This window comes from Epinephelus lanceolatus, chromosome 12 (assembly GCF_041903045.1).
Source record: "Epinephelus lanceolatus isolate andai-2023 chromosome 12, ASM4190304v1, whole genome shotgun sequence".
Lineage (NCBI taxonomy): Eukaryota > Metazoa > Chordata > Actinopteri > Perciformes > Serranidae > Epinephelus > Epinephelus lanceolatus.
In genome coordinates, this window is record NC_135745.1 from 8,350,529 (window position 1) to 8,362,919 (window position 12,391).

Genomic DNA, 12,391 nt, shown 5'->3' on the forward strand with positions numbered 1-12,391 from the left:
CATGGGTACAGTACCTTGATAGCAGAGGTGGCAATCTGGAGGTGGTGCAGTCGCCTTAGGGTGCTCTCTCGATCTGTGAAGTAGGAAGCGGCCAGCTGATGGAGCAGCTCCAGAGACACCACTGAGCTGTTGCTGTTACCCTCTGACTTCTTATTCAGCTTCTGCTTGTCCAGGAAAATGGTCAAAGACTCCTCTCCTGCAAGTCAATAATCAATCAATAAATTCAGTTAGTTTTTATGTCACCTACATTACCTTATTGAAAAAATATATCTTTGTTAAAATATTCTTGAATGAAATATTGAATCGTCTCTTTAAAGTGCTCAAGGGGAAATTAATAAAAAGGGTCACTTCCATTGTAACAGTTCACCATGCCAGAACAGCAGGCAGATATTTTTTCTTGGAAAGAACTGAAGTGATATTCTGCTTCTCAATTTGACATTTCTTTGGCAGGCCTAAACTGTCTCACTGTGGTTTTGTGGTTTGTCTGCTGTGATGCAGATAATGTATCATTTGCTTTTGTGTCACTCACTTTCATCAGACAATTACAGAAGCATTAACAAAGCCATGCTACAGTAGGTTGCATGTTTCTGTGTCCTCTGATGGTGTTTATAACATGTTTGAGGATAACAAGGATAATTTAGAAGAGGGCTGTGGCCATTTTTATCATCTTCCTTGTGATATCAAGTAATGAAAACAAAGATACTGATTTTAAAGGCGATAATGCCTGCGTTTCCAAGCATTGCTGATCAATGTCAGTCACTCCTCCATTAGGCTACCCAAATAGCTATTAACATTTAGAACTTTCTAAAAGCCAAAGCTGGCTCTGGAGTATTTACTGGAAATACTCCAAACGCCAACCCGCTGAATTATCCAACATGAACTCATCACTTGGTCTAGTTTCTCAGCAGCATTTGAAATTACATTGAAAATTACACTGAAAAGTCTGGCAAGAAGCTAGCATTTTAAAGTAGCTGTTTGATATAGCATATATATGTATATATATATATAATTCTTTTTATTTTATTTTTATTTTATTTTAGAGAAACTAGCAGAAGCTTTTTCTACATTAATGCTAATTAAATATAGCAAATGTCAGCTCACAAAAGTGTCACATTCTGTAATGTTTTCCAAACATCCAGTAGTGCTCTCATTGTGCATTGTCCTGCTGATGTAGACTCGCGTTATTTCGGATACTTTCTGCGATATGTTCGTTTTGCTGCCTTAATACATGCACACACAAGCTTTATTGCTCACCTTGTCTCTGGAGAAGACCATGAAAAACTACCCAAAGACATGATGTCTGGACTACAGTGAACAATCGCCATATTCTGAACAGGTGCTGTTACTGTTACTTTTTATGGTGTAAAAATATTATATTTTTCTTATCAAATATCATTGAACAGAGTATAATTGTTTTTTAAAAAGACTTAAGCTGGTTACTCTCCATTTTTTGACAGCGATCTGTCATGTCTGACAGAGTATCGTTAAGTTCATAATTTAGGGTACACCAATGTTCAAAAAGGTAAGACCTCAAACACTGTTTGACCATTTAAGATTTTATCTTTATATTTATTGAGCTTCATCAAGAATAAAATCACCCTGAAAATAGTATTTTGCCGGCAAAGACTCTCCCCTCCCCAAAGAGTTCTGCCCTTTGCCATATTGGTGCAGCTGCAGGCACACATTGGAAACTCACCCTGATTTCTCCCGAATGAACGAAGTAGATGCTTCTTGGATGGTTAAAAGATAAAAAAGGAGAAAAAATGATGACACAGAAATATATGATTTGTGTTATTCGTATTCGTTTTTGTATTTATTTTATGAATAGAAGTCAAATGGTCAAGTGTCTGGAATATCCTGATGTCCGAAAAACAGTGAGTCTATGTTAGCTCTTTGTCAATGTAGACAGGAATTAAGTATACAGAATGTGAGGCATCGGTAATAGTAAACGAGCTTTGACATTGCCACAACCTCACCTTAGTCTGGAGAAAATATTCATATATAACTATATCAGTTAGCTAACAGGTAGTTAGCTGGACCTAAAAAAGCAGGGGTGGAGGAGGTTATTTGATGTTGTTAAGTCTTTTTATTGACTGCACCTATACACCAAGTACTATACGTTTGCAAATTGCCACCCTCAAAGTATCTTGCTTATCAGGCAAAGCACACCATTATTGATGAATGTTATATCATTGCGAGACAAGAGAAACCAAGACTTTAAGTAAGGCTCCCACACCTGCTTAAGCATCATATTCACTGACTTTTCAAGGACTTGCAGTTTCCTCCACTTTAAGGACCTGACATGGCATTGTTTGAATTTGTGCATTCAAATAAAAACCTGAGTGAAAATGCTAAAAATTAATAGAAAAATGTTTAGTTTTGCTTGAGGAAGGTAGAAAAGTTTGTGATTCGTTAAAAGGTAAATTCAACTACATGCAATTGAAACAGATTTAGTGAATAAGTTATGATGAATGCCTACAGTCATGACCTATCGTCATTGCACAGGCCACTGCAAGCTCTCTTCTTTTGTCCCTGGATGGCTTTTAACACTCTATACACACAGGGCTGTTACAAGAACTCTTCCAAGAGCACATAGCTTTAATATTAAATGTTCAAACCTTCCTATTTCCATTGTCTGCTATGATACATCTGCTATGATTCTTCGTTTGAGGTTTGACTTCCTCTTCTGCAGCGCCACCTACTGCTTATCTCAATGAATCAACTCCGAGCATTTAAATAACTGTCGTAAATTTGCATTTTCTTTTGCCAATTTTCTGAGTATTTGGTCAAAATTTGCGTTACAAACGAATGGAAAGCCAACTAATGACAACACTGCAGGAGACATGCAGACAGTGGAACGTAGCCTATTTACTAACTTTAAGTAAAATTTTTTTTTTTTTTTAATTTTAAAATCAATTTCTAGCCTTGCAAATAATATATACATTCAACCACTTTCAATGACCCATGTTAATTCATCTATTTTCAAAATTGCAAAGCCTTGAAATCCATGTGTCCAGAATCTGAACTCACTGCTTAGTATAGATTGTCTGTGTTACAGGGAGCAGTCTAGTGAATAAAAGAAAGAGGAAGCGACTTGAGAGCACTGCCTCAACAAAAAAAAAAAAAAAAAAAAAAAAAGCTGAGAGAAGTAAAACTAGCTAAATGATGACAAAATGACCAATGACAAAAATAATTATTCTAAATATTAGTTATTATTACTAAGCATGTTTCATTGCTTCCCAAAATTACCAACAGGATTTTTTTTCCAGTCCTCAAGTCAATTTATTCACTTCAAACCAGCAAAATAAACTTCACAGCTCAATGTAACCATGGCGGGTGAGACAGCTATAAAAAACAGGCAAGATTGCGATGGAAACAGGAGAACAAAAGAGAAAGAAAAATGAGATTGGGGATGTGTGCATTTGCTCAGACACAGTCTAATCAGTATGCAGACTGGCTCAGCCCATTTAGTTGAGGCTGTTAATTACATATAGAGTCTAACTATCAGTCTGCCACTGCATTCATCTCTGCTCTGTCTCCCACGCTGATGCTCCAGTGCATACATCCAGCGATAAGTGGCACTAAAGTTTGGTGGCTGGGGAGGCAAACCTAACATGTCACTAAAATATCACAGAGATTGTTGGGAGAATGTGTGAGCGCAGGTCTTCTACTGTATGTAGTCAGTGTGGTAAAGGGCTGTAGCCAATGTGGCCCTGGTTTAGAAGATGTATGGGAAACACAGGCTTCAAATGATATCTCTTATATGTGAGTAAGTATCCCCTATGATCTTATATATTCACTGTTTATTATAGGGATTGCCTGAAGTACCCTGGTCTTGTAAATCTATGATGCAATGAATGCTTAGACGCTAAGATGTTTATACTCACTATGAATTTTCCTCAAGTCCCTTTATAAAAAACAGCCAACTGTAAAAAATATACTCATATATCTGGGCTGCTACGAGGAGACCAGGATCAGCAGTGTATCAATATCATGAGGTCGTCACTTTGAACGTAACACAGGTCTCAGCCCTGTTTTGTGAGGCGTGCGATCGATACCGCTGGCGATTCTGCTTTGTGAGTTACTTCTCTCCTCGGCTATCGAGGGTAAAAAGAAATCCAATAAAAACAGACATACGCTGAGAAACGGGTCAATTTAATCCCTCTTCTGCTTTGTAAGGCTCTTGTAGCTGCATGCAATGTTCATCAGAGGGAAGGATGAGTGGAAAATTACTGAGGAAAACAACCTTGGCTGAATGCTGCAGGTGCAAGGTGTTGTACTGTCACTATTGCCTGACTTTTTTCATTAAAAAACAGCAGGTACATAGATCCTCTACTAACATAGGATATAACTCCTCTGAGACCGAAAATGAGTTGCTCCTCTATTTTTGGTGTATCCTCACATCTCCTAACCTGAGAATAAAGGCGAGTGTGTCACCTGCAGTCCTTCCTTACCTCCCAGGGTAGCGGAGACTAGGAAGTGGGTCCCGTACTTCTTGATGAGGTTTTCGTTGATTTGCTGCAGGGTTGGCCGTCGCCCCAGTAACCGCAGGTTGCGAAGGAACTCTGGCGCTAAGGGCAATGGAGCTTTGAGGAAATCTCTCTTCTCTGTTGCCAGGCTGTTCACCTTCCAGTGACTGAACTCCCTGAAATTATGAATACATTAAAAGGTGAATACACACTTAGTTCAAATCTCATTTAAGAGGGAGAGCTTAACATCGCATACAGACACATTCACACTCACAGGAGACTGAAAAGGTTGTTCAGTAAGATGGTATGGAAATGAGGTATAGGTGCTACATATAGCCTGCATTACAATCCAGGTGATAGTGATTCAAATTGTCACGAATGTATGACCATATTTCCCATATACCCAGTTGATTTTTGTAATAAAATTAATCTGGCCATTCATTCGTTTCCCATCCAGAAACAATTAAATACACTTTTGTTCCCTCTTAGCCACACATATGCATCTCTGTTTGCCGCAATCTGTCTTGGTTTTACATGCAAATTTGGGTTGACCCAACTCAAGCCCAGCGGGGGTTGGTAATGCACCTGGAGCCTATGAGGTAACTTCCAGAAACATCTGGAAAAGAACAATGTCGGAACCCATCAGCTACCCATCAGGGAGCAGCCAATACTTTTGGGGGTTCTGGTGTAGCCAGTGGATATGCGGGCCAAGACTTCCTCTTTTGTGCACTGGTTATTGTTCACAATTTGATTAGCAACTTGAGACAGATCCAGACAGCATTTTGGCTAATCTCTATAAACAGATATTTGCATATGAATGCAGATAAATAAGAAAAAAGCCAATGAAAAGCTAAATTGTCATCAGATGTTAGCCGATGAGTTTCAGAATTGCATTTCAGTCAATGTGTTCTGCCTCTATTGTTCTCCACACAGCAACTAAAGCCAAACATAGTGAATACTACTTGGGCTACAATTAGACTACAAAAAGAACGGAAGAACACCTTGGATACCAAAATCTTGTCCCATTGCCTATAGACTCTGCATTCATTATGCAGATATCTGTTTATAAAGATTAGAAGAATAACTTTTACAATTAAGCAGTTTAGCTAGGTAGCTAACAACTACACATTAACACATAAATGACTTGTCTAGATGGAATACATGGACTACCAGCTAACTAACGAGATATCCAGCTTATGAAGTGGCTCAAACTAAATGGCATCAGTGTTGCCTCTTTCTGCTTTTACAATAAAGAGTCAAAGCCTTGGCTCCGTTTGTGCTGTAAATACAGCGCCCTCCTCCCCTTTTGCACTGGAAAACAATCCAATCCTTTTTCCCACCAAATCTGGCCCAGTTGCTCAGATATAAATGGAATGTAAAGGCCTGTAGAGGCTGTTAGTGTTCTCAGGGGCGGGCTTGTTTGTTCACATTTATTTCAATGCCTTTGAAAAAACTAATGCAGTAATGATTAATTGATGGTTAGCTGTTGCCAGTGGGACTTACATAAGCACTCAAGTTTAGATTTGATTCCTTCCTTATGCCGGTGATATGCCTGCTACTAATATTTAGGACCTTTTAAATGAGTCAGCTCCTGTCCAGGGTGTAGCCCACCTCTCGCTCAATGTCAGCTAGGATAGGTTCCAAACCCCCATGACCCTGAATCAGATGAGTGGTTTGGGATAATGAATGAATGAACTGATGAATAAATTACTCAGTGCTATCAAACATGATAATCAAAATGCCGCATTAGACTAAATTCAAGCTAAAAGCTTTTAAAAACTGCACGTAGCCACATTTTTATATATATAAAAATGGTGTATTACTATGCATTTTGTGAAGGTGTCGCTTGTACCAGCAAACCCAGAAAGAATTACCACCCACTGCATTTCCCCTCAGCTCTACAGAGCATTTTAATGTCTTTCAGCTCGTTTTGGTTCTCAGCCTGCAACTGTATTATTTTGATCCAGTTATTACAGGTCTCATCAACTGTTTCAAGTAGCAGCAGAAAGCCATTTTCAGCAGTAAAAGCTCTTGCAAATGCACTCTACACTACATACGGCCTATACCAAACGACAGAAAGACAAAGTTGGCAAATAGTTAACTAACATAAAGGGGCACTTAGTGCTAAAATGACGAATATTTTTCTCAGGAATGGGTGGTGGAGATTAAAATAGCAATCAAAGACAAGTGGAAGAAATCATAATGTTGCTCTATGTTTGCTGCGCAATATGTGCACGATGTGTAAATAGGCTGGTTGCCAACACACGTCAAATATGTCAGTGTTATGTTTACAGCTTGTTATGCTGCCTCGGGTATGAGACAGGCAACACAATGTTGATCAACTGCTCAATATAGTATGCAAAAACAAAAGAAAAATGCATCACATCTATTGGTGAACAAAACTGATAAACTCATGGTTTTCACCAAAAAGCTATATATTGGTCCAACCCCAATGTTGAAGGGGGTTAACCATAACGAACACACACACATGGTATTTGAATAAACACAGAATTAGAGAGAGAAAGGGCTACAAGACTTGGAAAGGGAAAAGTACAACACTTTAAAATGCTGCCATAATTGTTATTAAATAATCTTATTCATTCATTCATTTTTCGTAACTGCTTATCCTGTTAGGGGTCGCGGGGGGCTGGAGCCTATCCCAGCTGACACTGGGTGTAAACATGTTCTAGTAGTCAATGTCTCATGTGCAGTAGACCTAATTTTAATTCAGCTGGTCAACAGAACACAGTGACAAAAAGAGAGATGGAAAATTCATCCATTTCAAGTAGCTGATAATCATTTCATCACTCCACTCCTGCCACAGCGGAACCCCAAGGTATGTGAAGATTATGCAAATACCGGCAGAAAAGTACAGATCCACCTCATCTGCATAAATTTACTGGCAAAACAAGAGGCGTTGAATATTAGCACATTATGTATGCGTTCTCTCTGAACAAAACACCAGCAGTGTTTTCCCATGAGTACTTCCTCACACGCAGGAACATACACACGGGGAGGTGCATATACTGTATCATTGTCTCAGTTTCTCACTGGCTGCTCTTACAGGGCCTTCCGCGGTCAATAGTTTACTATTACCGACAACACGATACTGTAATTATGCTGTTGACAGCATTACGACAACACCAGGATGCATGCAATGGGCCAAGTCCCTTAATAATACACAATAGATATACATAGGGTCATACAGATGGCACCACTGTAAAGACAGCAATAGGCTGTAATTAGTTTGTAGTTGCTGTGTTGCATATTCGTCTTCAAAGGGAAGCTCAGATTTGTAACCATTTAGCACAAACCATGACAAAGCTTTCCTCAGAAGGAATGGCCCCGGGAGCATATGGTCAAACTAGTGCTTCATTAGGAGGTTCATTCTCACATAATGCACCAATTAATGTCTGTAGCCTGGCCACAGTCACAGTGCAATTTGTACAAGCTATCATTAACTCTGGCCGCATTGTTTTTTCATGACAGCAGGGCAACTGAGGGAAAGTGAGTCTGAGGGCAGGGTTTGGAGCTGCAAGCAAAATGTGTAAAAAGATAATTAGATTGACGACACAAGAGGAGCTGGAGCAAACTTTGCTTTCTCAACGCTGTTTTCTCTTCTACAGCATGTGGCCATTAGTTTATTCATGTAATCTTGCATACTGTGCATATCAACTTAATTTTTTTATCAGCAAGGGAAAAAAAGAGTGTTGACCAGGACCAGTGCTGAAAAGAGTACTACGATTTCAAAGTGGTAATACCACTATGTTAATACATTCTGTAACTGTAAGTCCTGCATTCAACATTTTACTGGGAAAAAACATAAAATATATATTATGTGTATATATATATATATATATATACAGTATATATATTAACAGCAAACTATACTTACAGTATTAATGGCTAAAGTGGGCCTCGTCTTGAGGAAAATAGCATAATTCTCATTAATTACCTTATTGGACTGTTATTGTTATAACAGCATATAAGGCACTAACACATAAGCAGTATTTTAATGTTGTAATGGTTTAGGTGGAAATGCTATAAAACGTTTTATGTTCTGCTGGATTATATATCATTGGATGATCATACAGTTTCTGTGTCTTCTGAAATCTGAAAAGCTGTAAAATAAAAATAAAATTTAAATACACACAGGCCATGAAAGTCTAGCAGTCTAGTTGTAATAATACTAATAATAATAACTTACAGTACCTTTGAAAACAGAGTTTACAAAGTGGTTAAATAAGTAAAGCAAAAGCAGAAACAAGATACTCAGAGGGCAATATAACAACAGAGAGCCAAACAGTCCTACCATGCACAAGTGAGACAAGGCAGAGTGAGGATAAAGGTAAAACAAGAGGACAAAAATGCAAAATGTTAATATAAATAAATACAAGTAAAAAGACCAGAAACATCACCCAAAAGCAGGTCTCTAAAGATGGGTTTTAGTGGAAGTGATTTAAAAGAAGTCACTGATTCTGTGAGCCTTATCTCCTTAGGCAGGTCGTTCCAAAGCCGAGGGGCCCTGATGGCAAAAGGACGGTCACCTTTAGATTTAAGCCTAGACTTTTGAACAGCCAGAAGGGCCCCAGCCGAGGATCTGAGGCTGCACACTGGCTCATATAGTGTCAACATTTCTGCTATGTAGCTTTAGGCCAGTGGCTCCCAACTGGTGGGTCGTGGTCCAAAAGTAGGTCATTCTGAATGGATCACAAGTGACTGGCAAACATGTCAAGTTTGTAAAAAAAAATTACAAGCTTTAAAAGTAATCAATAAAATCTTAAAAACAATTTTAAAATGAACAGAGACCCAGATTTAGGGTGATGTGATGTGGGCCGCTAGTAGTTCATGAGACTGAGGTCCACTAACAGCATTTAGGGTTTTTTTTTTTGTTTGTTTTTATAAAATTATAATTGTTTTGCCCTTGTTGTATGTTCATGCCTGCATGTATTAATTTGAATGTGACTACCTTACAGATGTCTGAACAAATTGAAAGTGGACATTTTTGGAAAGGATGATCACTGATCGAAATACATAATTACTACTGCAAAACAATTCAGCAAAATATGGAATCCTTTGGCAGAATTATTAGAAAATGACAACATCCCACCATCATAAATACACACACAACATCTATTGCTTGTCAACCCATCCTGGAGGAGGGATCCCTCCTCAGTTGCTCTTCCTGAGGTTATTTATACTTTTTCCCTGTTAAAGAGTTTTGAGGAGTTTGTGAGGGTGTCGTATGTCGTAAAGCCCTCTGAGGCAAATTGTGATTTGTGATATTGGGTTACATAAATACAACTGAATTGGATGAATGAATGTTATCACTACTGCTGTTTGTTGTTTTTATTTATTTCATATTGATCTTAACATTCATTTAACTGCCCATTTTGACATACAAATGATTTGTATGTCAAAACTTAAAACTATTTTTTTCCCTTTAGGCGTAGTATGAGCATTTCATGTCTTTTATTTTCCTTTGTAAAAAATCTTGCTACTGACCCATGTTTCATTTTGTCTTACAAAAACAGAACAATAAAAAGTATCACACACACACACACACACACACACACACACTTCTGTGTGTGCAAGTGCACATTCCTAGATTACTTTGTAACATGAATGGCTTAATTCTACTGTTTACCTGGTCATCACTGTGACGGACGATAAAATGATTGACTTTGTGATAACTTTGTGATAAAACCCTGCCTCAGAGCATTATAAACTGCTGTGCAGTATTTTGCTGTGTGATAAGCCTTCACACTCATGGATCTGTTTCTCAAACTGCACTTCCTGGATCGTATTTCTCACATCTGCCTGAAATAATATCCTAGCACCAGCACAACACCCCCCATCCCACCCCCCAGGTGTGATTTAGGAATGAGAAGTAAATATTATTCAAGCATTATCATTATTATTATTATTATTATTATTATTATCAAAATTTCCTTTGCTAAGAAAAAAATTACCATTTCCTGCTCATAACAAAAGCAATCATTTCTGTACAAATGATGAAAATAACATGGTAAGTGCAGGGACGTTTGGTGAATGGAGTACAGTTTTTGACATAATTACAGTCACTTAAACAATGTGCTTTCTTTTAAAATGCAAATGTTCTGTCTCTTTTGTCTTGTGATCAAAAGTCATACTGAGTTGTACTGTACATTATTATGCATCACCATATTCCAAACAGAACTGTCTATCTGTCCAATGTTAATGTAATGTGTTCATAAAATAATAACAAAACGAAAAGGTGAGCTGCTGTAACATAACGTGTGTTTAACACTGATGACTGACAGTGTCAACATAAATAAACAAATGACTTAGAAAAAAATATTTCTAATAAAATAATCATACAGTAATACACTCCATTACAAACATCCTCTTCCTTGTTCTTTATAGATGCTCTTTATCAGGGCTGCTTTTATATGACTCACTCATGTCGAAGGCAGGGGAGAAGACTGCAATCATTGTCTCATGAATAACTTCTAAACACCCACTCCTGCCATATGAGTAATAACTGTGCTGTTTTTCATCTACAGTTTAATGCACTTTTCTTCTACCTGCCTGTTCAGTACACCCTTTTATTACAGTCAATCCAAGAAGCTTATGCTATCCAGGCAGATAACGCTATCTTCTCTCACTTTTCACCGCCTAAGCGCAGCACAGCTTCGTGCTCTCTGTTCATGCTGCTACTGTAAATCCATCTGCCCCCATCCACATAGAAAACAATAACAGTACAATGATTATATAATCTATTTATGATATTGGATTCTAATGAAATGACTCTGCAAGAAATACCTTTCTGAAATGTATGCTTTTCATTTTTCTCTGAGACCATGTCAGTGAGAAAATGTTGTCATGTTGAATGGCATTAAGTTTAAAAGAAAGTTATGGCAACCTAATAATCCTCATTTGATATTAAAGGGTTAATCCAGCCATATAGTATTGCACTTACATGAAGTAGTAAGGCTTAGTAGTGACACCGAGAACAATAAAGGCCAAAAACTCAGTATCCTACACTTCCCATAATGCAACTCAACAGTTTATCCTGTTAGACCCTCCATACAAATCAGTCAAGTTGTTTTTTCAAATCTCAGAAATCTCCCACCAATCTCTTTCTCCCATACCCAGTACTGCTGTTGACTGGAATATGTTATACAGTCACAGTCAGCTATGGGAAATACCATAAAATTTCAATTAAAAGCCTAATCCCAATTAAACACCCAGTCCCCTCTACTAGCCCACTGTGGCTACACATTTTGACAAATAAATGCCTGTCTCAATAAGAAGCCTGGTCTGGTTGCCAAGCAGTTCATTATTTTATAGAATTTTTTTGGATGTATAAAACAGGGTTGTTTGGCTACCTCAAATTATGTGTGCAGTCCTTGATTACCCTGTTAGTTATTCATATTCCTTTAGTCCATTAGGGTCCTCAGATCAAAAGAATCAAAAGGGTTTTTCATAAAAATGAATCCAAGTTGGGAGTATTGTTTTAACAGGATAAAGCGCTGTTGTGTCCGTATGCCCGATGCCTACAAGTATATTTTGCCATTGTCTTTGTGCAGACTTTCTATGGAAAATTATTATAGAATTTATGAGATGACACATTCAGAGATAACACAATCTTAATGTAGTAATTATATAGGCAAAGTACTATATCAACCAATCCAAATACTCTAGTCATGTTAAATGATGACTTGAATAAACAATGATTAATTTACTCATTTAATGTTTTCATAGAGACGTCCCCTTGGCTTTTGTTGTTGTTAATTAGTGACTTCTTTAAATGAAGCTGGAAAACAGACAGCTTCTGCCAAGGACAAGAACACAATATTGAACTGTTTTCACAGTAGTACAAGTAAGCTGATCTTGATATGTCAAATCAGTGCCGTGCCACTTTAAAACCAGTAGGAAAG

At 37.8% G+C, this 12,391-nt stretch overlaps 1 protein-coding gene across 1 annotated transcript in view; it reads right to left on the minus strand.

Moving 5' to 3' along the window:
* brinp2 (bone morphogenetic protein/retinoic acid inducible neural-specific 2) overlaps positions 1 to 12,391 on the minus strand; it is a 342,576-nt gene that overhangs the window by 136,187 nt on the left and 193,998 nt on the right. The window contains exons 3-4 of the mRNA XM_033650943.2: positions 4,455 to 4,645; positions 15 to 196 (exon numbers count right to left, since the gene is read on the minus strand). Of these exons, the coding sequence (XP_033506834.1) occupies positions 15 to 196; positions 4,455 to 4,645 (373 nt within the window). The remainder of the gene's footprint in view (positions 1 to 14; positions 197 to 4,454; positions 4,646 to 12,391) is intronic.